The sequence below is a fragment of the Haliotis rufescens genome, unplaced genomic scaffold (assembly GCF_023055435.1).
Source record: "Haliotis rufescens isolate VD_foot unplaced genomic scaffold, xgHalRufe1.0.p SCAF_2, whole genome shotgun sequence".
Lineage (NCBI taxonomy): Eukaryota > Metazoa > Mollusca > Gastropoda > Lepetellida > Haliotidae > Haliotis > Haliotis rufescens.
The window spans coordinates 72830117-72857209 of record NW_025963890.1 but is presented as its reverse complement, the minus strand read 5'-3'; the positions used below and the strand labels follow the sequence as shown (position 1 = coordinate 72857209).

The following is a 27093-nucleotide window of genomic DNA, read 5'->3' as shown; positions in this document are numbered from 1 at the left end:
GTGTAACAATAGAGTTCCAGATAATTTTTGTCATTAAACAATATATCACGTGACTAACCATGGGTCCGGGTAGTTCTGTGGGAACCCGGGTCCTAATCAGTACCCACCCGACCCGGGTACCCGAGTTACCCGTCCCAGCCCTAGTAGGAAAGTGTAATCCTCCTTCTTGGATAACGCAGCGCTTTGCCTGAGCACTTGATGACTACCTTTAATTTGGTTCGACCAGTTTGACATTATAGTACCCCACTTTCCTCATGGCACCAACTGTCTTATAATCTTTGCCTTAGTTTGAAAGTCTGGTACAAATCGGTCTTGCCGACCCCTTGTGAAAAGTGAAATTCAAGGTATTCAAATATTAGTGGCCACGATTGATCTTAGTTACCTTTGTGCAAGGGGACACTGGTCAAGGAATATTCCATGCTCCAAGTCATGGGCTTCAAGTCCTTCCGGGTTTAGAGGGTTTACAGGGTTTACAGGAGGGTTCTTTTCTATATATATAGGCATTGACCTTTTTAGAGAAAATTAAAAAAACGTGGGAAATGTCAGCCCCACACAGAAACTTCACTGAAGGCAGCCTTTTGTTCATGGCGTCATGAACAATGGATGTTGTCATCGTATTTTCTCAACAATGAAGCACTGTGATGCCATATACTGACGAATCAGAAGTCAGAATCTGTAAAATACACTTGTGAAATCTGCCAACGGGAGCGCAGGCTTGAACGTGAAAATGACTATTTCGACATTTCCCTTTTTTTTCAAGGGTAGTTGGCAAGGAAACTGAAAGGTTTCCATTTGACAAAAGAACATTTACTCTGGTATCTTCAACAAGAAACAACTCACTTTCACCAACGGTATTCATATTGCTGCTATAACACACTTAAATTGGGAATAACGACACTTTTTAGAATGGAAGGCGTTCCGCTTGGTATGGTGCTGACAAACCTAGAAACATTATCGGGGCGAACTGGGATTCAACACCCACAATCATAGGTTTCTGGTGTGCCCAAGGGACGCAACTCTTCACAGTAAATCGTGGCGCCTTAGACGACTGGACCATCCGTGCTCCCCATCCATATTTTAAAGACCTGGATCTGAGACATAAACTTCTTACAAAAATATTAACTTCACGATCGATGTCGAATGCACACACGCATGAACACGTCATGAATGCTACCAATGCATTGCAATTACTGCCCTTAAACAACATACACTTTGAAGCAACAAATAATGCATAAAATGTAGATTTAAACACGGAAAGATATACAACATGAGTGGGAAACTGTTCTTTCCCATTACAATCTATAAAATATTATTGATAAATATTTCTGTTTAATGCATTAGGCAATTCATGAGTTATTCCTTGTTATCTCACCAATGTATTATACAATTAATCCGACATAATTATTGAGTTTGTTGTCTTTATTTTGTGTGTGTGGCCCTTTTCACCTTTTTAGTTTAGGCCCTTATTACTTTTTTCTGTGGCCGTTTTGACTTTAACGTTTTAGGGCCATCCATGACCTGCTCTTTTGTCAATAGATGCGTTTTAGTCTTTTGGGTTTAAACAGAGACCATATAATAGATCTATTATATGGTCTCTGGTTTAAATTATGAACCCATGACTGTGTTTATTTTCTGATGACTCCTTAGGGAAAGAAAACGTGAATCATGAATAAGACTGATTTCAAGGTTATGTGAAACCTTGTCTGTGACATAAAACACAGAAAAACACGTTTGAATATTTCATAAAATCAGAACAAGGTTGTCGCTCATCGTGGATTACGTCCCTTGGTTAACTCTTCTTCACAAAAGGTAACTTAGGTAGCAACTTCCGGATTGGTGTATCCAACGATGCTGCAGGTGAAAAATCAATAATCTTACTGTTTCTGTGGCCCGTGTATAAATGTTAGACGTGACAGGTCACTACCTGTTTAGATGTTAACCAGAGGCATGATTATCACCTGACTTGGTGTAACCTTCACGGAGTGCTTTACTGAGAAGAGGTGACCGTGATGAGACTGGTTCACGCAACCGAATTATTCCCAGCTTTCTTGAAACGGGGGTGAACGACCGGTCATCTTTCTGGTTCCTTGAGCGTGTAGTACTTTTTGCCACGACTGTGTTTGTTTTTGATGCGCCCAATGAAGTCGTGCCCAGTGTCAAATTGATCAATTCTATAACATGATAAGTAAGAATACCTTGTATTGTTCTCACTTGAATCGGCGTTATATGTGGTAGTATTCGACATAGCAGTATCAGCTTTAGAGATGATAACGGACTCTTCACTGGCTTTACAGGCTTATAGAAAGTGTGGCTCACTAGCTCCAATGAATAGGAACTAGCCATTACTTTGTTGGTTGAATGGAAGCAGGTAAAGTTTTCTCATCTTTGGAGTAAATAATACTCACCATTCTCATTAAGCATGATAAACTAACATAATCATTACTAATTGATGAATCACAATTTATTTGTTAAATGGTTCTTGGTCTTGTCATCATGGTCATTCAGGAGAAATATTGTCCTTTGTTTGAGATTGAAATATCCAGAAGTAATGGTATAAATTCTACTACCCTTTTGAAACTATAATGTATCTTGATGAAGTGGCGAACCAATGTTTTACTTAGCCTTGTGTGGTACATGTTGTAAAAAGGTATGTCTTGAAAAAGCCCAATCATGATTACTTGGATAACCAGTTACGGTTTGGTTAGAATTCCTAACCAGTTGAAAAATGTGCTAACCTGTGTTCGTTAACCATGTTAACCAAGTTAAATATTATTAATAATCATTTGCAGTTACATTTATGAAATTATCAATTATGATATTATCACAATCTGATATATTCACATTAAAATAGTTAAAAAAAGATAATGGATTCACTGTTTGCAACAGTCTATCACTGATGTAATAGCATGAGGCCTTGCGACACAGGGAACAATGTAATTAATGACCATCAGGAAAAATTGTTGAGTGAATTGGTCTGTTTGGACTCTTGTACATTGCACTGTAAATATTGTGAATATTTTGATGTCATGAAGATGGTCAATCGGATATAAAACGGTTTCAGGAAGAAGAATAACCAGTTCAATATTTTTCAGTCAATTAGTTTGCTATTTTGACCTTAAGATATTCAGTATTGACAATGTGTATATGGTGTAGCTTCAACAAATACTGTATTAGGGTTCCCAAGCTGCAAGATGGGGCTGTAGAAGTGTCAAAAATTGGATAAGTTTATGAAAACATTATGAATACCAGTGTTCATTCTGAAACTTGCATACACTTTTATGTGCATTATGGTAGATGCATTCTGTAGTGTTATAGCGTCCATTTCACATTTGTATGCATACAGGATGCACAATTTTGAGTTCCAGTAAACCCCAGAACCTGTAAATCTAGAAAAATTCCCTCCCTTCCTGATTATTGTTGTAATGAACATCAATATAAACAATAAAACTTGGAGACATACCAAGAACATTTGATAAATAATTTTTCAAGGAAATTGGTTAATCATGATGATTTCTTTGGCAACAGGACAGTACAAACTTATTTAAATCATATCTGTTATTCTGAATCATCAAGTGAACTTTTACATCAGCCAGTCAGCATGGGGGCATCTAAATCCCCTGTGTTAGCTAGCAAAGTATTCAGAGCAATGGCATCTGTATCTCGAAAGAAAATAAACGTTTACTAAGAGAAAAGAATTTCATTTATCAGTGGTTGCTTTTCACCTACACCAGACATTAGTAAACCCACCTTTGATTTTAATGAGACTGCAGTAAAGTACTTTCTTGATTAACAGGGTTTGGTTGTATTTGAAGTGGTACAGTCTTGATTAACAGGGTTCCACTGTATTTGAAGTGGTAGTGTCTTGATTGGCAGGGTTTAGTTGTATTTGAAGTGATACCGTCTTGATTAACATGGTTTTCTCTGTATTGAAGTGGTACTGTCTTGATTAGCAGGGTTTTCGCTGTATTGAAGTGGTACTGTCTTGATTAACACTTATAACAGGGTTTTACTCTGTATTGAAGTGGTACTGTCTTGATTAGCAGGGTTTAACTGTATTTGAAATGGTACAATTGGAGTACACAATCATGGCCTTTTCAATAAGACTGGATGATTGATAACTGATCAGTAATCATGGTCACAGATGATAGAAAAATCTTTCTTGTAAGATATTTTTGTCGGTTAGCAAACGTAAGTGAAACTGGTTTTCAATAAATCTGGCAAATCAAAAACACATGAAAAACATATCATGCCTTTCGAAATATGTGGTAAACATTTTCAAGTCTCACAAAACATTTTGCAGGGTACACTGAATCGTCTATGAATGTACAGGCTTGTGTTTTCTAGTATGAACAAATAATTATTAACCAAGAAATGCCCATCCAGCACATGAAGAAAACTCCCCATATTTAAGAAACCCAGCATAAATTTACCGGGTGTACAGTGAGGTCCCAGCAGTTTTCAACATAGTTGTTTGGTTATGAAATATAACAAATTATAAGTCCACCTACCCTATGCTTTGTGGCTGCCTTATTTGTGATTTATTAATATTCTCCTTCATGGAAACAAACTTCTGGAACAAATCACCTGTATGTTTGTATATATGTTGACAGGATGACAAAAAACAACAAAAGTGCTGCTACCATCCGAAGAAGAAAGCTACGGCCTAAACAAGATGACCTTCAGAGGGTGCGAGAAAGTAACCAGAGTTCCCCGATTCAGAGTGAGGATGAAGGACGAGAGGAAGATGACTGTCACATGTTTGATGATGAAGTGCTAGGACCCAACATCATCAAAAAGATCATGGCATCAGAGCGGACTCTATTCCTGGGACTGCTGGCTCTGCGCATCACCAACTCTCTGCTCATACAGACGTTCTTTGTTCCGGATGAGTACTGGCAGTCCCTGGAAGTAGCCCACAACATGGTCTTCCAGTATCCTTGGCTCAGTTCACATTTCTTTGTTGTTCATTATGTCCAGTGCCCTGTGGGGATTCCAGGTTAGAATTGGTCCTCAGCAATAATGCTGGCATCTTCCTGATACTGGCTACCAATAAATACTGTCGTCCCCAGATGTAGCTCGGTCACTTGCTTGGTCAGGTCAAAGGTTCCTGAAGCAGAATACAGTTCATTGTCAGGAAATCTGTCAGTTACGTTGACAAACAATATTCTTACACAGAGGGTAACTTAATCAGTCAATGTCTGGTCATGATGCAGTCTTATCATTGTCATATTTTCAAATTCGTCTGTATCATCAGTTTTGGTCATGTTCGTAAATTAGGTCAGTATGTCGGTTTGTCTGTCCCTTTATTGTGACCTAGAAAACGTCAGTTGTGTTCTTCATGTGACCGTAGCTCAAGTCAAGAGCTTGTAGTATCCTACTAACTATACCTATCATATCAAATATGTCCTGTAAAAACGTGGTCATGAATCTAAACTTGTATGTCATCAACTGCCGTAGTGGGGAGTCTGCCATGATGTTCGTGTCTCTAGTGTCTTGTAACATGGTAATAAGTGTAGGCAGTGATTTGGAACGGTTGTCAATAGCTATGATCATTGAAAGCCACCTGACCTTGTGGACCTCTGAAGGGAGCGCGTGGGGTTCATCCAGCATGTCATGCCACATTTGTAAGTTGGATAAATTTTTCGGCAAGAGATGAAAATAAAACGACAAAGTGTTCAAGATAGATTCATAGTAAGTAACTTCCTTGACAGTCTTGGCAACATCCACACATGCTAGAGCCAATCTGTGTGGACCAATGTCCAATCTCATTAAAATCAGATCTTTGTACTCGCTACCGCTAAACAAAGATCTGAGGACATCCCATTAGGGGTCACGTCAGAACAACCTTTCATCCGACCAATCAGAGCGTCGCTTACCAGAACATGAAAGTGACAGTCGGAATGTGTTCTAATTATGCAACCACGATATATTTAACAGGGGGTATTCCGAACGACAGTTACGGGTTTTATGATTATATCCATACAATCTAGGCCATCTATAAGCCATTCAAGAGTGTTCTTCTTATCAGTTTAAATTTTTTTAATCGAGAATACGTCAAAATATGTTTCGAAGCGTAGTCGCCAGTTTGAAACTAGTGTCCTAAAGCTCGAGAAAGCTGCCTTTTGATTGGCTAATGTCGATTTCTTGTCAGTCATTTCATTGGTCGGTCAAAATTCGCGAAAAGTCGTTCTGACGTGACCCGTAATTGGATGTCCTCAGATCTTTGTTTAGCGGTAGCGAGAACTAAGATCTGATTTTAATGAGATTGGACAAATGTCTTTCATATCTGCAGCAACCCCTGCATTACCTAACATGACAGCAGACCATACACTTTCCCAAGAGAAAGCCTAACGCTCTTTTAATATGCTAACAATGACAAAGTAATCGTTTATGCATTCGCAGCATGGACACGAAGTATCTTGTTGAATTTAATTTTCAGACAACCTTCACTTAAGTAACAAAATATTTATTCCTATTCTTTTCACTGGACAAGTCTGTGCTCTCGTCTAAGACAAAGCAAACTGCTGGGCTGGCAACAAGTGCTTTCACAATTTCGTCATCAATTTGCTCCGATATGAGTTGGAAGTGGCGGTGTCGTCTCTGTACAGCGTTGATGTTATATTAGAGCTCTCCGTTTAGCTCGGTCAAGACATTCAAAGACTCATACTTGTCAATGGCAATGCACTCTTCTGAAATGAAGTACACATTCTGTAGAAGTGTGCACATTGTGTCAAGGGCTTGTTGAGAAACATATTCAATGAAAATCTGTAAGGGTTTTGCGTTGGTTAAGTCTCTGATGCAGTGGCCACAGTGTTCTTTTTTTCACAAGCATGGTCTGATAGGGAGGTGTTTCTGAAGTTCTTCAACTCCTTTGTGAAGAAAAATTATAAAGTAAAATTTTTCATAGAACTCATTAATATTAATGATATGATAATATAACATTGATAGTTGAGGAAACCCTTTGGTATGAGATTAATTTTCTTTTTTGTATATCGTGATGTAATAGGCTGTCATCTAGCTAATGTTTCTTGTCAGAGGTGATGTATAGCAACATTGTGATTGTTAAGTGTTTAAGAGGTTGCCTTCTGCCTTAGCATGGCTGACTCCATGATTCAAGGTATTTATTGCCAAGTGCTGACAAGCTTCACTCACACAACATTTGCTCAATTTATTTAATCCTTGAGCTCTAATCCAGTATTACCGGGGTGCTGGGCTTGATGATAGCCTTCTACCCAAGTAATGAACTCTTTCCACACTCTAGTCATGGGGGTGATGTCTTAGGGGTGATGTAGCTCACACAAATCATAACTCAGGGTTGTAGTTCGATTCCATTTATCATAGAATACGTTTTTCACCCAATAGATCCTCAGATATGTTCTTGTTGCCTGACTAATATATTCACGATAACACAACCCTCATCTGCATGATGTATTGAAGTAGTATTCTATTTGAATATGAAGTTATCACTTTGTAACCAAGAATAGTGGTTAGGACCTTTCATAGAGAACCTCTCAGGTCAGTGGGGAGACTCCAAAACTGGAGCTCCACTCTCAGACAACTAACAAACTACTATCATCCTAATTCTTTCTCTTTGTCTTTCTCTGTTTTAACCAGTAACAAAGCCGAAAAGAGTCTTATCTCTTTGCCTCTTTGTTTCAGTAGTTGCAGCTGTGAAAATGAGTCAAAAGTCTAGTCTCTTATTTGCATGTTGTTATGGTTGAGTGAGTGAGTGAGTGAGTGAGTTGGGTCTAACACGTTTTAACAGTATTCCAGTTATATCGCGGCATGTCAGCTTAATGTGGGAGGAAAGCCCGAAGTGATGCAGGTCTCAGATGTTATGGTTGAGATTCATACAATACTACCATGCTTTTCCTGATGAACCTGCTCCCATTAGAAATCTGATTAATCTTGCTTTCTAAACGTATCAGGAAATTTCTAGACTTTTTGGTGCCTGAAATATATTAAAAAAATATCATTAGTCAGCTACCAATTAATGGCAGACCATTCCCTCTCTGACCCCTGGTGATAATTTGCAATAACTTAAGTATTTTCACTGAACCTGTAAAAGCTTGGAATAGCATTATTCATGACCTACTAATGAGACCCTTGCTACGCCATTTAACTGATGCCTGCTTACAACATACAAACACAAAAAATTATGATGAAACAAAAGAATGATTTTTATTCATCAGGAGTCTGAATTTTTTAAATAACATATAAAACGTATCCTTTCGGCACGAAACTTTTTAAATGCTCTTAAATCTGGCAAACATTGCACTGTGGTTAGCCAAGTTCCAGGATATGTCCAGCAGTATCAAGGAATGCCAGTGGAGTCTGCTGTGTTGTTATACTGAATGAGGTTATGATGCTGAGCCGGGGCACGGGTGGTCCAATCCTCGTAAGGTACCGCAATTCACTGTGCAGAGTTGCGTTTCATGGACACACCAGAAACCTATCGTGGGTTGAATTCCTGATTATGTTGCTAGGTTTGTCAGCACCATACCTGAGATCGTGGGTTTCACCAATGTGGTAAACGTCTGAGACCTGCATCACTTCAGGTTTTGCTCTCACATTAAGCTGACACACCTTGATATAACTTGAATACTGTTAAAAGCGATGTTAAACCCAACACACTCATGCACTATGATGCTAAGCTTGTGATATGTTCATTACCAGCTGGGCCTGCCGGAAACAAGAATAATTAGCTTCCGAAAGTTTTTACTTCTACTTTCAATTTTCTCAAATACTAATTCAACTTCCAAAACTCAAGTTCACCACCAGTTTTATCTTGTATATATTTATACAATAAGTACAATTAATATACAATATTTATGCAATGTATCATTATCTTTAACATGTTCAAGGTTTGTTTTTTATTGCTTTTGGTGCCGACAGTTTAGTGATGGAAAACCAATTTCGTGGGATAATAAGCATGATAAGTACTATTTTAAATCATTACTTATGTTGAATGTTCCTTGACCGACCCAGCTATGGCCACCTGACGTGGGAGTGGCGGGAGGGGATCCGGGGCTACACCTACCCCCTCTCCTTCGCCCTGCTTTACAAGTTCCTGCACATCTTAGGCCTGGACAACAGGGTGCTTCTGGTGAGATGACCCCACAATGTCTGCCTCTTTAAGTTCATGTTAATATCTATGTGCAGTAAATCTGACATGACAGTATACTCCAATATGCCCAGAGGGGCGGTCAGGTAGCCTAGTGGTTAAAGTGTTTGCTCGTCATGCCGAAGACCCGGGATTGATTCCTGACATGGGTAAAATGTGTGTCCCCAGCTGTGATATTGCTGGAATATTGCTAAAGGCGGCGTAAAACCATGCTCACTCGCCCAATATGCCCAGAAAATAATTTGTCACTTTATTAAAGCAAGGGGGAAGCAATTCAGCAAATTTCCTGTTCATGAAAAAATCTGTGTTTAATATAAGTTATCATAGCGATATTTAAAGAAGGGTAGCAACTCTGCATATTACCACTTTTTCTGTTATAAGGTTGTATTAAACTTTTTGTCCTGGGGATGTTCTGGAGAAAGTACCTCCTTCAGTTCCACATAGATTTCTATATCATTTTAGTCATTAAACAATATTACATGACTAACCATGGGTCCGGGTAGTCCTGTGGGTACCTGGATCCTACTCCGTACCCACCCAACCCGAGTACCCGAGATACCCGTCCCAGCCCTAATAGGAAACACTGACAATAATATGGATATCCTGGTATTGATGACAATTCAAAGTGAACATAAGCATCTTACTTTATCTTTTTCTCCCAACCAGATAAAGCTACCGAGGATGTTGCAGGGCGTCATAGCTGCCTGTGGAGATCTGTACTTGTATCGGCTGTCTCGCATGCTGTGCGACCGCCCAACAGCACAGTGGACCCTGCTGTGCCAGACGCTGTCATGGTTCACCCTATACTGCGCTACACGCACACTCACTAACTCCACCGAGGCAGTGCTGGTTACCATGGCGCTGTATTACTATCCCTGGCCAAAAAGCCCTCAGTAAGTTGTCAGCAGTTTCTGCCCATGTTTTACATGAATACTGAACTGCTTACGTTACTATGTAATATCATTATTTATCATGTTTAAACAAGAACTGTTATTGTCTTAAATACTCATGTTTTCATGATTAATAAAGTGGTTAAATGAATGATGATCTTCTTTAAAAAACACACAATTAATGAGCTTTATAAATAAATATAACATTCCTTGTTTTGTGATGTGCATGTAAGTCAGTTAATTGTTTTTGCTCATTCGACGAATAGTTTTTTCCTTGTCTTATGTAAGATCTTACTCTTAATGTTTTAATATTTAAAAAGGAAGCAGTAAAAATTTTGAATGGGAAAACATTTTTTTGTTTTATTTTATGGTTTATTTCTAAATTTAAAATATGCCCAAATCAAGTGAAACATGTTTTTGTTCTCTTTAGTCTTTCCTTTTTTGGCATGTTGACCTTCTTGAAAAACAAAACAAGAAATGGATTGTTGGATCTTGAATATTGTTAATGGCCTATAATATGAACATTTTCAGCTGTAAGAACTACAGTATGTCATGTGTTCAGTTTGGTTTGGTTTGCTCTCAGAGATTTGACCATATTCAAGACTAAACATGTATTCTGTTTTGCAGAAAGTCCTCTCTGAGTAAGTTCTTAGTGCTGGCTGCACTGTCTGTGATAGTGCGGCCCACGGCAGCCATCTTGTGGGTCCTGCTGTGCTGCTGGCATCTTCAGTTGAACCGAGCATCGTTGCCGACGCTCATCAAACAGTACATACAAATAGGGTGAGCTGGGTCTGACATAGCGACTCTGGGTTTTGATTCCCAAGATTGATAGAGTTCATGATTTGAGGATTGTAGTACATGCACAAGGCTTTGACAGACATTGTTAGTTTCCGCTTTTAGCAATACCCTTTCTTTAAAACACTGCCAATATTGTATTCATCAGAAATAGTCTCTGCAGCAAATGGGTACACAACATGATGAGGTAATGTAAATTCATGCATTTTTAGCTTGGGTTGTGTCTCCGGGAACTGAGAATGTAATTTGAATTCTCAGACTAATGCAATAGTGATTATTATTATATTCTATCCATCTGTCAGTCCGTCCATCCAATCACCCACCCATCCATCTGTCCGTCCATCTGTCTGTCTGTCCGTCCATCCATCCATCCATCCATCCATCCATCCATCACTTGTTGTCTGTATTGCCTCATGTCTTCCATTCCAGACTAGCAGTGCTAGGCTTTGCGACAATGATCGATCACATCTTCTATGATCGCTGGGTATTTGTACAGCTCAAGTTCCTGCAGTTCAACGTACTCAAAGGGGGAAGTGCATTCTACGGCTCGCATCCCTGGCACTGGTACCTTACACAGGGCTATCCAGTCGTCATGGCAACACATATACTTCCTTTCTTGCTAGGCGCGTGGAAGGCAAAAAACAAAGTGTTGCTTTTTGTGATATTATGGACATTATTTATATACAGGTACGTGGTCAGTTGAGACAAGCTCCATATCAGTCCATATGTGGATGTGCGAGATCTCCTTTGATTAAAACTGTTGCATATTATAGGGATTTACATGATGCTATTTTCCTGAAATACTTGCTGAAGTGTTTGATATTAATCAAACTGAATAAATTCTCTAAGGAACTCAAAATTCAGACTGAGTATTTACAATATTTATTAAAAAAAAATACTAACTGCTACTCCTCAAATTGTTTAAAACAAAATTAATCTACTTTCATAAAATAAAAACATGGAATTTCCATTTCTAGATCGCTGTCATAATGCATAACTAGTATTACTGCACACCAGCTAATCAGTTGCGAGTATTTCTGTTAAGTGGTTACTGCAGTCACAGCATGGCCGGGCCTGTCATGACACAGTGCAGTCTTGGGTCATATCTTGTGTAAAGAACATCATGACTCCCAAATTAAGAAAACGGCCCCTGCCCCCACCCCAACCTAAATATGTGGTGAGTCATGATGACTCGGAACCCATGAAGATTCCGGGGTAGAATAGGTCTTCAGCAACCCATGCTTGCCGTAAAAGGTGACTCTGCTTGTCGTAAAAGGCGACTAACGGGGTTGGGTGGTCAGGCTCGCTGACTTGGTTGATGCATGTCATCAATCCCAATTGCGTGGAACGATGCTCATGATATTAATCACTGGATTGTCTGGTCCAGACCGCCATCATATAGCTGGAATATTGCTGAGTGCGGCGTTAAACAACAAACCAACCAACCATGATGGCTCCGATTTTTACAAGGCCATGTAACCCTGTTATCACGAGATCAGGGACACGCTATTCTTACAAAATGGCCTCAAATATGTAGCAGACGTGGAAAGACCCTGCAAAAGTTGTCTGCACATGGCTTGACTCTCATCCTGTCAATAACCGGCTGGTACTTTGTGTACTCATCAAGATGTCACCATGATATTCTTGATGATGAGTTTGACAGTGGCCAGTTTGTTCTTTGATGTGTCCTTTGTCATGTAAACATTGAATGGAGTGGAACATCCAGTATTCAAACATGACAGGGATTCTTGGACAGTGGGGACCCTGGGTATAGGATGTACATAACCTGGTACAGTCAGGGTGACCTCTTGTTTATACAGCTTTGAGGGGTCAGTTTCAGTAACTCTGTGTTGGAATTCAAATAGAATATTAAGACCTGTTTTAAAACATTTTATGCCCATTTGTTATCAAAGAAGAAATGAATATTCATATATTCATGGTAATTGTTTTTTTCATTTTGTAAAAAGATAAGAGTAAGCAGGAACCAGTAAAGTGCTCACATTCTGGTGAAACCAATACACATGGCATGCATAGTCATTGAAAGTGCACTTGGTCAAAATGGCTGCTTCATGTGGATATTACATGGCTTGACAACAGTGCTGACCCATATTCAAGTTTGAATCAAGTTTATCGGTTTGTGACCTATCGAGCGGAGGGTTCCGGTGATGTTGATCATATCAACCACTGGTTCCCCATTCGTGATCACCACTCAGGTCACTGTGATGCAGCTGAAATATTGCAAACACCATTCATTAAGGAATGAGGGGAAATCTGGTGGTTTAAGAATTCACTGTTGAAGATTCTGTTTATTTAAATGAATTTGTCATGATCCCTACCAGTAAATGGGTAAAACCCACAGTCAGTGTCCTAATACAATGGGAAATAAATAACTTAGGTCTTTGACCTCTGTCCTTGAATAATTAACAACTGTCGTCAGTGACCTCTGTCCTTGAATAATTAACAACTGTCGTCAGTGACCACTGTCCTTGAATAATTAACAACTGTCCTCAGTGACCACTGTCCTTGAATAATTAACAACTGTCGTCAGTGACCTCTGTCCTTGAATAATTAACAACTGTCATCAGTAACCTCTGTCCTTGAATACTTAACAACTGTTGTCAGTGACCTCTGTCCTTGAATAATTAACAACTGTCGTCAGTGACTTCTGTCCTTGAATAATTAACAACTGTCGTCAGTGACCTCTGTCACTGAAAAATTAACTGTCGTCAGTAACCTCTGTCCTTGAATAATTAACAACTGTCGTCAGTGACCTCTGTCCTTGAATAATTAACAACTGTCATCAGTGACCTCTGTCACTGAATAATTAACAACTTTCGTCAGTGACCTCTGTCACTGAATAATTAACATCTTACAGCCATGACCTCTGTCAATGAAAAATTACCAGCTGTTGTCAGTGACCTCTGTCATTGAATAATAAACAACTGTCATCAGTGACCTCTGTCCTTGAATAATTAACAACTGTGATCAGTGACCTCTGTCCTTGAATAATTAACAACTGTCGTCAGTGACCTCTGTCCTTGAATAATTAACAACTGTCAGCAGTGACCTCTGTCACTGAATAATTAACAATTGTCGTCAGTGACCTCTGTCCTTGAATAATTAACAACTGTCGTCAATGACCTCTGTCACTGAATAATTAACAACTGTCGTCAGTAACCTCTGTCCTTGAATAATTAACAACTGTCGTCAGTGGCCTCTGTCACTGAATAATTAACAACTTTCATCAGTGACCTCTGTCACTGAATAATTAACATCTTACAGCCATGACCTCTGTCAATGAAAAATTACCAGCTGTTGTCAGTGACCTCTGTCATTGAATAATTACCAACTTTTGTCAGTGACCTCATCAATGAATAATGAACAAGTTATGTCTCTTGAATACACATCAACAGCTGATGTCCATGACCTTTGTCAAAGAATAATTAAAACTTACATCTGTGACCTCTGTGTTGCAGTTTCCTGTCTCACAAGGAGTTCCGCTTCCTGCTGCCGATTCTCCCCATTTCCATGCACTACTGTGGAGTGTACTTTCAGTCTCTATGCAAACGACCAAACCTCAAAAAAAGAAAATCAAAGAAGAGCAGGCAGGGAGGGGATGAGGATTTGAACGAAAGCTTTAACAGCAGCACCAGCATGTCGGACACAATGGACAACCAGTCGCTGCTGCAGCCAGAAAAACAACCTTCACCTTCCAAACCTGCCGACCTTGACCCAGAGGTCAGGAGGGCACAGCAGCACAGGGCTAACCTGTCAAAGGCCAAGATTATTGTACTGATCCTCATTGTGACGAACATTCCGGTGGCTCTGTATTTCTGCCTCATTCACCAGCGGGGGACGGTGGATGTCATGAAGTTTGTCCATGACGCCAGTATAGAGAAGAGTGTGGATGTCCTGTTCCTTATGCCGTGCCATTCCACCCCATATTACAGGTAAGTGAGTTGCAGTGGAAGTCCACCCAATCTTACAGGTGAGCGAGTCGTTAGTGTAACTCCACCCAATCTTACATCCTGGTTGAGTGAATAGAGCATTTGGCTCGATCCCTGGCAGTGTACAAAATAATAAAAGATGGTACTTGTTGTTACCCTGCCTTGTGTTTGGCAATTGGGGGATAAAACAGGGACTGTATGGCTTGGAGTCAGTGTACTGTGTCTGAGTTGGGTATTCACGTATTCTCAGTGGGAAAGCACTATAAAACCAGCATATGTCTGGACTAGTTCAAGCAGCCACACTCACATGTACATGCACGTCACTGTATAAGTGCAGTAATTTTGAACGTGACCCCATTTCACCTCTTCATAATCGTAACTGACCCAAAATGTGTTCTTTTGTATCATTAAGCTTTTTTTAAATAATATTCGCTGTCAAATTCAAATTTGATTTATGATTAGCAAATATCTCAAATCTTCAAATAAGCCACATGGACTCATAGTTTTTTTGTTGTCACACGTATCACTCACACACTCACTTATGTCTGCAGCTACATCCACCGCAACATCTCCATGAGGTTCCTGACGTGTGAGCCCAACTTGCAACAACGCGACAACTACAGGGATGAAGCGGAGGTGTTTTTCCACGACCCAGTGAGATGGCTGAAGAACGAGTACTCTGGCACCCGCCTCCCGTGGCCATCACACATCATCTACTTCAGCCCACTTCAGCCTACAGTGGGCACACTGCTGAATCAAAACGGCTACAAGCAATGTGCTCGATACTTTCATACACATCTCCCAGAAGGGCGAGTGGGGTCACATGTTCTGGTCAGTTGTAGGTGATGAATTGGAATTGGACCTTGTGGCTGTTTTGAGTTCTATATGAGATTTCATCTTGTATTGATGTAGAGGAGATAAATGCCGTATTGTCATGTATGGGACATAAACGATGTACTGGCTCATATGTAGGTTGAACATATGCATTGGCCCAGGAAAACACAGCTGCATTGAGTTGAAGTATAAGTCCTTCCTTTATTCCGTGATTCCTTGGTCACAGATTTTTTTGCAGAAATACCCACTTGGCGCAGAAATGTACCTGTCCTGTAGAAAATTACATTTTGTTCAGAACTCATGCAGAATTTTGCATTTTTCTACTGCAGAATTTCGTCAAATACACTGCAGAATTTTAACATGCAAGTCTAAAGCTGGTTTTAAACGTGTAAAAGTTGCATCGGTTTACTGAAATGAACAGTCAATATTTGAATTGTGAATTGTATTAGTTAAATCATTCTAAATAATTATTTGAGGTGTTCGTGTTGAATGGAATTTTGAAAAAGAAATGTTTTTACGAACGATCTTTTAAGCACTTTATGTTTTGAGAAATGGTTAATGAAAACGATACCCTGATTTTGTTTTGAAGTTATGTTTTTCGTATTATTGCTTACTGAAAGTGCATGTCTGTATTTACACTAGTGATTACCAGATTCAGTTCACTAAGCTATTCTAGCTGTGGATATGTTTATCAGAAAATGTTTATCTAAAAATGGCTGCCCTTAGTTCAACAGGTGCAAAACTATGAAATTCATGAAAAAAAAGCTTAAAAGTTTACAGAATTGTGTGCAGAATTATCATAAATTGATTATAGAATATACAATTGTTGACTGCAGAATTATGATTGTTATTAGCCACAAAACACAGCTGGGACTGAAGTATGGGAGATAACTGCTGTATTGAGTCCAGTATGGGAGATAACTGCTGTATTGAGTCAAGTTTGGGGGAAAAATGCTGTATTGAATCCAGTATAGGTGATAACTACTGTATTGAGTCAAGTATGGGAGATAACTGCTGTATTAAGTAAGAGTATGGGAGATAACTGCTGTATTGAGTAAAGTATGGGAGATAACTGCTGTATTGAGTCAAGTATGGGAGATAACTACTGTATTGAATCAAGTATGATGGATACGGTAACGGCACTATTGAGTCGAGTAAGGGAGATTATTGCTGTATTTAATCATGTATGAGAAATAACTGCTGCATTGAACCATTTGAGGGAGATAGCTGCGGAGGAAATAACGTCTGTATGGGGGTCATGTATGGTAGTTTTCTGCTGTATTGAACCATATATGGGAGATAACTTCTATATTGAACCATATAAGGGAGATAACTTCTGTATGGTGGTCATGTATGGTAGTTTACTGCTGTATTGAACCATATATGGGAAATAACTGCTATAGTGAACAATATAAGGGAGATAACTTCTGTATGGGGGTCATGTATGGTAGTTTACTGCTGTATTGAACCATATATGGGAGATAACTTCTATTTTGAACCATATAAAAAGAGATGACTTCTGTATGGGGGTCATGTATGGAAGTTTACTGCTGTACTGAACCATATAAGGGAGATAACTTCTGTATGGGGTTCATGTATGGTAGTTTACTGCTGTATTGAACCATATATGGGAGATAACTTCTATAGTGAACCATATAAGGGAGATAACTTCTGTATGGGGGTTATGTATGGTAGTTTACTGCTGTATTGAACCATATATGGAAGATACCAGCTGTATTGAACCATATAAGGGAGATAATGTCTGTATGGTGTCATGTCAGGGTCAAGGTTGGCACGTTTAGAAGGTGAAGGTTGTGTTTCTGGCTTGAGATTTTACACATGATCAATATTACTTAGTCATTAGAGAGACCATATACCGGTATATAGTCCCTGGTCATTAGCATAGATTGTCTGTGTAACACCAAATCAATGCTATTATAGTGTCATGTTAATGTCATCTGGTCATGATGGATGATAAATAGATGCTAAATTTATGGATGAGGAGATAATGATCACATATTAAACAAAATGCTAACCAAGGTCATGAAAATGCATAATTATTCTAGATATCTTTCGGGGTGAGTTTCAGGGACATTTTTTATAATACTTCCAATTTTGTCATTCAGGATTTTCTAAGGAGTTCTAGGTTTGTCAGCACCATACCTGTGCTGGTGGGTTTCACCAAAGTGGTAAATGTCTGAGACCTGCATCACTTCGGGTTTTCCTCCCACATAAAGCTGACTATCAGAACTGTGGAAATGGTAACTCAATAAATGATTTTGATATTGACCTGTCACTGCAGGGTTTTATCTGGGCCTGCTCATAGGTTGATATTCGGCCCTAAGTCTGCAGCAAATGTCAGTAAAAATTCCTAAATTGTAATAAAAAAAATTCCAATTCATGTTAATATATATAAAACTAATAACTAATATTATTGCTTCGTAGACATAACCTGCATTTCACTGATAACTATTATCATCATTATCATTAACCTCTTTATTTGTTCTGTTATCAGTGAAATGAGCACAGAGAGATGGTTACCACAGCTAGGTTTATCTCTGACGACTCATTTTGTTCCATTGTACATGTGATCTCGAGATAACAGTATGACAGTTGGAGAACGTGGACAGCATCACTACTGATGGTCGCTGATCAGTATGGGGACTAGATGACAGTATGACAGTTGAGAACGTGGACAGCATCACTACTGATGGTCGCTGATCAGTATGGGGACTAGATGACAGTATGACAGTGGAGAACGTGGACAGCATCACTACTGATGGTTGCTGACCAGTATTGGGACTAGATGACAGTATGACAGTGGAGAACGTGGACAGCATCACTACTGATGGTCGCTGATCAGTATTGGGACTAGATGACAGTATGACAGTGGAGAACGTGGACAGCATCACTACTGATGGTCGCTGATCAGTATGGGGACTAGATGACAGTATGACAGTGGAGAACGTGGACAGCATCACTACTGATGGTCGCTGATCAGTATGGGGACTAGATGACAGTATGACAGTGGAGAACGTGGACAGCATCACTACTGATGGTCGCTGACCAGTATGGGGACTAGATGACAGTATGACAGTGGAGAACGTGGACAGCATCACTACTGATGGTCGCTGATCAGTATGGGGACTAGATGACAGTATGACAGTTGAGAACGTGGACAGCATCACTACTGATGGTCGCTGATCAGTATGGAGACTAGATGACAGTATGACAGTGGAGAACGTGGACAGCATCACTACTGATGGTCGCTGATCAGTATGGGGACTAGATGACAGTATGACAGTTGAGAACGTGGACAGCATCACTACTGATGGTCGCCGATCAGTATGGGGACTAGATGACAGTATGACAGTGGAGAACGTGGACAGCATCACTACTGATGGTCGCTGATCAGTATGGGGACTAGATGACAGTATGACAGTAGAGAACGTGGACAGCATCACTACTGATGGTCGCTGATCAGTATGGGGACTAAATGACAGTATGACAGTGGAGAACGTGGACAGCATCACTACTGATGGTCGCTGATCAGTATGGGGACTAGATGACAGTATGACAGTGGAGAACGTGGACAGCATCACTACTGATGGTCGCTGATCAGTATTGGGACTAGATGACAGTATGACAGTAGAGAACGTGGACAGCATCACTACTGATGGTCGCTGATCAGTATGGGGACTAGATGACAGTATGACAGTGGAGAACGTGGACAGCATCACTACTGATGGTCGCTGATCAGTATTGGGACTAGATGACAGTATGACAGTGGAGAACGTGGACAGCATCACTACTGATGGTCGCTGATCAGTATGGGGACTAGATGACAGTATGACAGTTGAGAACGTGGACAGCATCACTACTGATGGTCGCTGATCAGTATGGGGACTAGATGACAGTATGACAGTGGAGAACGTGGACAGCATCACTACTGATGGTCGCTGATCAGTATGGGGACTAGATGACAGTATGACAGTGGAGAACGTGGACAGCATCACTACTGATGGTCGCTGATCAGTATGGGGACTAGATGACAGTATGACAGTGGAGAACGTGGACAGCATCACTACTGATGGTCGCTGATCAGTATGGGGACTAGATGACAGTATGACAGTGGAGAACGTGGACAGCATCACTACTGATGGTCGCTGATCAGTATGGGGACTAGATGACAGTATGACAGTAGAGAACGTGGACAGCATCACTACTGATGGTCGCTGATCAGTATTGGGACTAGATGACAGTATGACAGTGGAGAACGTGGACAGCATCACTACTGATGGTCGCTGATCAGTATGGGGACTAGATGACAGTATGACAGTTGAGAACGTGGACAGCATCACTACTGATGGTCGCTGATCAGTATGGGGACTAGATGACAGTATGACAGTGGAGAACGTGGACAGCATCACTACTGATGGTCGCTGATCAGTATGGGGACTAGATGACAGTATGACAGTGGAGAACGTGGACAGCATCACTACTGATGGTCGCTGATCAGTATTGGGACTAGATGACAGTATGACAGTGGAGAACGTGGACAGCATCACTACTGATGGTCGCTGATCAGTATGGGGACTAGATGACAGTATGACAGTGGAGAACGTGGACAGCATCACTACTGATGGTCGCTGATCAGTATGGGGACTAGATGACAGTATAGCAGTCTGAGAACTTGAACAGCATCACAACTGATGGTCGCTGATCAGTATTGTGACTATGGCAGCTTATTTCTCGAGGAAATATCTCTGATGGCATTGATTATTACACCAATTACTGTACTTGTTGTTAAAGTGAAAATATATTTTTTCTTTATGTTAATCTATTGTGCAGAGGAGACAGCTATAAGATGTATGAGATGGCAAACGTATCGTGTGTAGTGTTTGATGATGTCTAATTGTTGTTAGTTTTCTGAATTTATTTGTTTGTGTAGAAGACTGAGTCAACAAGGTACATTTATCAAACTCAGTGGGTGGAGGGTTCAATTAGATTATGGGGGGGGCAGGGGTGGCCCAGTCGTCTAAGGCATCGCAATGCGCTGTGCAGTGTTGCGTCCCTTGGGCACGCCAAAAACCTATAATTGTGGGTTCGATTCCCGGTTCGCCCCGATTATGTTTCTAGGTTTGTCAGCACCATACCCATGCTGGTGGGTTTCACTGAAGTGGTAAACGTCTGAGACCTGCATCACTTCGGGCTTTCCTCCCACACTAAGCTGACACGCCGTGATATAACTGGAATAATGTTAAAAGCAGCGTTAAACCCAACTCACTCACTCATTCAATTAGATGATGTGTCAGGCAAGAAATATTGTCATGACAAAAATATTCAACTTGTGACATAGTTTCATACTGATCTCATAGGGGATTGGGTTGCCCAGATGTTAAATTAAAGTGTTAGATCGTCATGCTGAAAACCTGGGTTCGATTCCCCACATGGGTACAATGTGTGAAGTCCATTTATGGTGTCCCTGCCATGATATAGCTGGAATATTGCTATAAGTGGTAGAACTATACTCACTCACTCCTTCCCTCACTGATCTTTGTGATCTTCTGACAACCAGGGCAGACTGAAAGTAGTTCCGGCATGAAATGTTGCTTCAAGTGAAATGTATTAATTTTATATTTTTGGATAAGCACTAAATGCTAAAAAAAATTGCGTGTATGATACAATACATGTGACCGAATTATATTTAAAATTGTAATGCTTGTATGGGCCCTGGGTGGCTTGTTAAACATGTTACATCATGCTAAACCAACTTACCATGTTAAACCAGTTTAACTGGAAAGTTGTGTATAGATTTCCTATGATCATTCATCACTGTAAAATATGTGGCTGTTTTCCATGATAAGGAGAGATACATTTGTGTTTGGTCTGTGTTCAGATGTGCAAAAGCTGTGTGATGGTACTGGTTAGCGTCCTCCATATTTGATGGTGCAGTGGAATCTCTCAAAATAAACTGTGACAAATTTTGATATCTGTCAATACTGGATCAAATTTACGGTGCCAATCTTACGTTAATTTATCAAGTAAAATCTGTCTCATCTGGGCTGAGTAAAATGGAATGGAGATTTATCAATGACACGTTGGGATTCTCCTTTAAATTATTTTGTAAACACTGTGGATATATACAAGGAACGGATTTTGTATAATTTCAAATAAATTTTGTTTGACTTTGCATGTACGCCACTTGACAACAAGGGACGTAACTCCTGCTAAACTTTACTAAAACTTACCTCCGTGCAATCCAGACTAACCTGTCAGTCCCACACAAGTCAGGTCTAGACAGATTTCACTTCATGTCAATAAATGCACCCTGGCTTCTGACATCGTTCAAAACTAAATTATAGGGGTACTAACTATTTTGTCAACATATGGTGTTTATTGCATGTTTAGGGGTTAACATGTCTTTTTCGCTATGCTGGTTTTAGTGAGTGTTACAGAAAATACGGAAATACGCAAATCTGAAAACACAGAATATTGATTGATGTAAAAAAATACAAAAGTTATCAGTCATTTTCTGTAGCATACCCTTTGTATGTGAACTCTCACAGTTGTGAGGGGCGGTCCGCAAGTCTAGTGGTTAAAGCATTCGCTTGCCCGCCGAAGACACGGGTTTGATTCCCAACATGGGTTCAATGTGTGAAGCCCATTTCTGGTTCCCCGCCGTGATATTGCTGGAATATTGCTAAAAGCGGCGTAAAACCATTCTCACTCACTCACTCACATGACACTCAGGAATGTGATGGTGTTAGAGATAATGGATTAAGTTGCATGCTTCCTTGGAAGGCAGCATGTGGAAAAATCATCCTAAATCAAAATATATAATGGGTGTGGTATTCTTATTGCCATGACGAGTGGCGCATTTTTCATACTTGAGGTATGATACTTATTAGGAAAACTATTCACCCACAGTAAATAGTCTAGATTTCCTGGCTTTGAATCCTACATGATACCGTTTTTCAACCAATCAGGTTGCAGCACACACTCACATTTATGTACAGTTGTGTTTTATAAAAAGGTTATATTTGTTCCAGGACAATCTCTTTGCATGTTAATGTTGAATGCTTTACAATTAGGACTTGTACCTCACTTTTAATCAGTAAGTTTTCAATGTCTTTTCTATGGTATTAATGGTGCATGTTGAAAGGACATTTTCTTAGATTTCCTTGTTCTGTATTTGATGTATTCTGTATTCTTCAGACATTCTGTCATTGTTATACAAGCCACTCACTTGTTGGTATAAAAGAATGGTTGTCTTTTGTGATTACAAGTGAATATAATAACAATTTATTTACCAGTACATAGCGCTGAGTTCCAGCTAGACTGGTCACAGACACTTGTGCTAGATGTAAGTGCAAGATGAATGTAAATAATCCTTACAGCAATTGACACAGTCGTCTTATGTCTTGGAATCATATCACCAACTGAACTAGTTATGTTGTGATTTGTTTACATGTAGTCCACCAGATCACCTATACACCTGCCAAATGTATGAATGATTTATGCCTTCGGGGAGGGCTGGAATGAGTCCAAATTTATGACCTGGGAACTAGACCCCCCTATAACCTCACCCTACCGGATACCTTCCGTAGGCCTCAAGAGTTGGGTACGCAACGTCCGATTGGGAATTAATTTACAGCAGCCCTGGCAAATACTGTTTACATACAAGTACAAAATGATCAGATTATGCATACACTGAAGTCGACTGAAGTTATACCTTAAGTCATGTATGCATTGTCAGAAGAAATGCAAACATAAGCGACTTTTATTGTTATTGTCATTGAAAAATATGTCACGTGACTAACCACCATGGGTACACGGGTCCTACTCCAGACCCACCTGACCCGAGTACCAGAGTTACCTGTCCCTGCCCTACCACCTGGATCAGCGGTGGTGATGACAGTTTTAGAAGCACTGTGACATATTGATCAAAGTGTCATAAAATCATTTCATTACTGCTAAATTACCCAGGCAGTACAAAGCCGTATCTAGTGCTTTTTTGAGGCATTGTGTATTTACCAACATTTTATCATGGGGTATTTATGTTTTTCATAAAATAGTTGGGTAATTGTAAATTTGTGTATTTTACCATATTTATGTAGATATGTTGATCATTATTGCTGGTAATATAAGGCACTGGTTTGTAGGCTCCAGGCTTGATTATTTACTGGTATCTATCATAAAGGTGACTGTAAAACCACAAACAACGAATCAATCTGATAACATGGCCTGTACAATGTCAGCCATTGTGTGTGTGTTAATACACACTCACTCTTCCTCCAAGCACAGGGATAATTACATGTGACAATGTCATTATATATTAATTATCTGACCAGTTGCGGCTACCTGGTCCAAGACTGTAATGGATTGGACAAATCCTCAGCAGCTGTCATTCCTCAGGGATTAATATGATAAATATATGTGAAAACATCTGACAGTACTCATGACAAATATATTGGATAGGAGAAAAATATTTTCATTTTGTGGTCTAAATTAGGGTTGTTTTTTTCCTTGTTTTTAATAACCGTTTTTATTGAAAGTGTTAATATTCTCATTCATCATGTACTGTCAGCCTCATCTTTGAGATGACTTTTATAAACATGTAAGTTTACAAGGAACTGGAACAAAAGTTGCCACCCTATCTGAAATAAATACTTGCCACTATTTTGATAGTAATCACCCAACAGTTTTATTGGCCTTAGTCTTAGTTTTAGATCACCTGAAAGGCTAACTGAGCTTCTGTCATCCGTCATGGTGGTGTGTTTCCATAAATGTTGGGGGTGGTCGGGTAGCCTAGTGGTTAAAGTGTTAGCTCGTCACGCCGAAGACCCGGGTTCGATGCCCGACATGGGTACAATGTGTGAAGCCCATTTCTGGTGTCCCCCGCCGTGATATTGATGGAATATTGCTAAAAGCGGCGTAAAACCATACTCACACAATCAATAAATGTTGACTGTTCAACTTCTTCTCTGAAATGGATTCTGCTGAAATTTTGTGGTGTTTGTTACTATAACAGGCATCAGTATTGGAATTTCAATATGGCCACCAGGTAGCCATCTTTGATCTTCTCCAAAACATCTAGGGTCAGATGCCTGGATCTTGTTTGGTGAGATGGTCAACATGTGTAGTGGCATCATGACTGGAAATCAATAGCAGTCATCCGGCATAAACATCTTCTCAGAAACAGCAATACCAGTGGAGCTGCACCTCCATCTACTAGTTCCCACCAATTATCACACCGAATGGGTACAAGAGGTTTGAATCCAATGCCATGACAGCCTTATTGACAATAGCTATTTATTGCCATTACGCAGCCATTTTTTAAAAATATAATGAAATTTGGTATATGGTTTGTCATCGGACTCAAAACTTATGACACAATTTATTAATTTCATGCTTTTTCATGTAGCCAGTTGTTATTCTAAAATTGAGTTTTTCTTTAACCTACAGTGTTTCATGGCACACCGTTTTTTGGATGTCGTGTTGGAATCCCTGTCAGTCACAGAGTATGTTTTCAAGACCTTGATACCTTCTGTTTTTGACACAGTAAAATCAATGAGAGTGTGTACTGCAATCTGATTGGTTGAAAAGTGTTATGAGATTAGATTGGCTCAAGGAAATCTTTTGAATTTCTGTCTGCATATGAATACTTCTTTTCATGAATATTTTTTTTCCCATCCCAATTTTGAAAAAATTGCCTTTCTGTTTGGCAAAATGGATTCCACATTAATTATTTATTATATTTGATTTATATTTATCAGAATTACTTTGACTTGTTATTTTCCCCATACTGCTAACCAAGTGAGTTCAGTTACCATGGGTGGATACAGAGGGGTGTGCAGGGGTGCGCACCCCCCCTTTTTATTTCGAAAAAAATCTTTATTTCCGTATAAATTACCACCAAAGACAATAAATAGATCTCAGTTGTGCACCCTCCCTTTTCAAAACAGCTGTATCCGCCCATGGTTACCATGGAAACATTATGATGTCATTGAGTGAGTGAGTTGGGTCTGATGCCGCTTTGAACAGTATTCCTGTTAAATCATGGCATGCTGGCTTGATATTGGAGGAAAGCCGAAGTGATGCAGATCATAGATGTTTACCACTTTGGTGAAACCCATGAGCACGGGTATGGTGCTGACATACCAAGAAACAAACTGGGCCACCCGTGCCCCTCTGATGACATTGCATTCCAGGTTGGCCTGGTAATATTCCAGAGTGATGTTATATAGATGAGAGGTGGTGAGCTCACAATGTCTGTGAACATAATGTGATTTCAGATTTGCTGTTGAGTATTATGCAGTAGTCGATGCCCAGCAATGTTTACATTGGAAACCTACACTTGATCAATGTTAACAACTGAAGTTTGAAATTTAGAATCTGAAAAACACCTCTGGAACTCCTTGACAGAGCTCCAGATAACTTTTTGTATAATTATTTTTCTTAGTTTTCTATTTGAATTGGGTTATTACATTTTTCATTGGGTAACCAATATTTTTTCTCTCATCTATTCATCACTCTATTGGACTTTTCCCCCAAAAGTGTGAATATTTTAAGATTTCAAAGAAATGAAATAATGTTTTAGATGTATAATACTGTTTGAAATATATAGCCTCGACTCGGAAAGTAAATTATCTCGTAATTGTGTTCTGGAAATTAGCTCCTTTGTACGCCTGCTGAAAAAGCTTCATTGGGTATTTACGCGTGGTGTATTGATACATTTGAGTTTTTCATGTAATGCATGCTTTTTTCATTTAATGCAAGTTAATTGACAGTAATCAGGTTTTGAATATATTTGGGGGGTATTTTATGCAAATATGCTGCTTATCTGCAGCTCTGTCCTTGATACGCCTTTGTCAACCAATGTAATGGTTGGATGGTAGATCCATGGGGAGGCTTTAGTGAAAACCACTCAATATTGCTTCTTCATATGATATGCAATACTTGAAAGGCCGGAAAGTTGGCTGAAATTTGAAATGCCTTACATTATCCCTGATTATGTCAATATCTTACTTATGTCATCTGCATGTCGGAGAGTTGTGTCTGTTGGAGCTTATTGATGTTTGTACGTTTTTAGAAGGAAGGGCAGATAACTCTAAATGATTTTGACAACTGAGGCTGTTTCACTTCCTCAAGCAAATAGTATGAAATGTTTGCATGTTCTATATTTATCACTGAATGTTGTGTGTGATTTAATATTTGTTGCAAGGGTATACTTTCTTATGTTGTTTAGATGATATTTAAGGTGAATAAAGGAAATGCAATATAACTGTTTAATATGAAGAAAAAATCTGAATTTTATGTGAAAAAAACTTGGATTGTTTGTTGTGCTTGAAAAGTTTTAATCAAATAAGAAGAAAGTCCTTATTTGCCAGACTTGTATAAAACATGAATATGAATACTGTAAAAGTGAATATGATTTGTTCACAATCTAGAGTTACTTTGTTTCTGGACATTTGGGATTAGCACACCATGATGGCTCTCG

The 27093-nt window shown here is 39.5% G+C and overlaps 1 protein-coding gene across 2 annotated transcripts; it reads left to right on the top strand.

The window, feature by feature from the left end:
* The first annotated feature begins 1760 nt into the window (after positions 1 to 1760).
* On the top strand, positions 1761 to 20069 carry LOC124133209 (GPI mannosyltransferase 3-like). 2 transcript variants are annotated; one of them, XM_046497507.2, is made up of 8 exons: positions 1761 to 2368; positions 4611 to 4931; positions 8989 to 9106; positions 9791 to 10017; positions 10642 to 10794; positions 11239 to 11496; positions 14286 to 14759; positions 15308 to 20069. In XM_046497507.2, exons 2-8 carry the CDS (start codon positions 4612 to 4614, stop codon positions 15600 to 15602), a joined length of 1845 nt encoding a protein of 614 aa, XP_046353463.2. In that variant the 5' UTR covers positions 1761 to 2368; position 4611; the 3' UTR covers positions 15603 to 20069. The 2 variants fall into 2 exon arrangements, with proteins under 2 accessions (XP_046353463.2, XP_046353464.2); XM_046497508.2 differs by having other exon boundaries at positions 1814 to 1857.
* The last annotated feature ends 7024 nt before the right edge of the window (positions 20070 to 27093 follow it).

Coding starts and splice junctions, on each gene's coding strand:
- LOC124133209 (XM_046497507.2), top strand. CDS start 4,612: ATGACAAAAAACAACAAAAGTGCTGCTACCATCCGAAGAAGAAAGCTA. Junction 11,497..14,285: donor TGGACATTATTTATATACAG/GTACGTGGTCAG, acceptor TCTGTGTTGCAG/TTTCCTGTCTCACAAGGAGT. Junction 14,760..15,307: donor CATTCCACCCCATATTACAG/GTAAGTGAGTTG, acceptor TTATGTCTGCAG/CTACATCCACCGCAACATCT.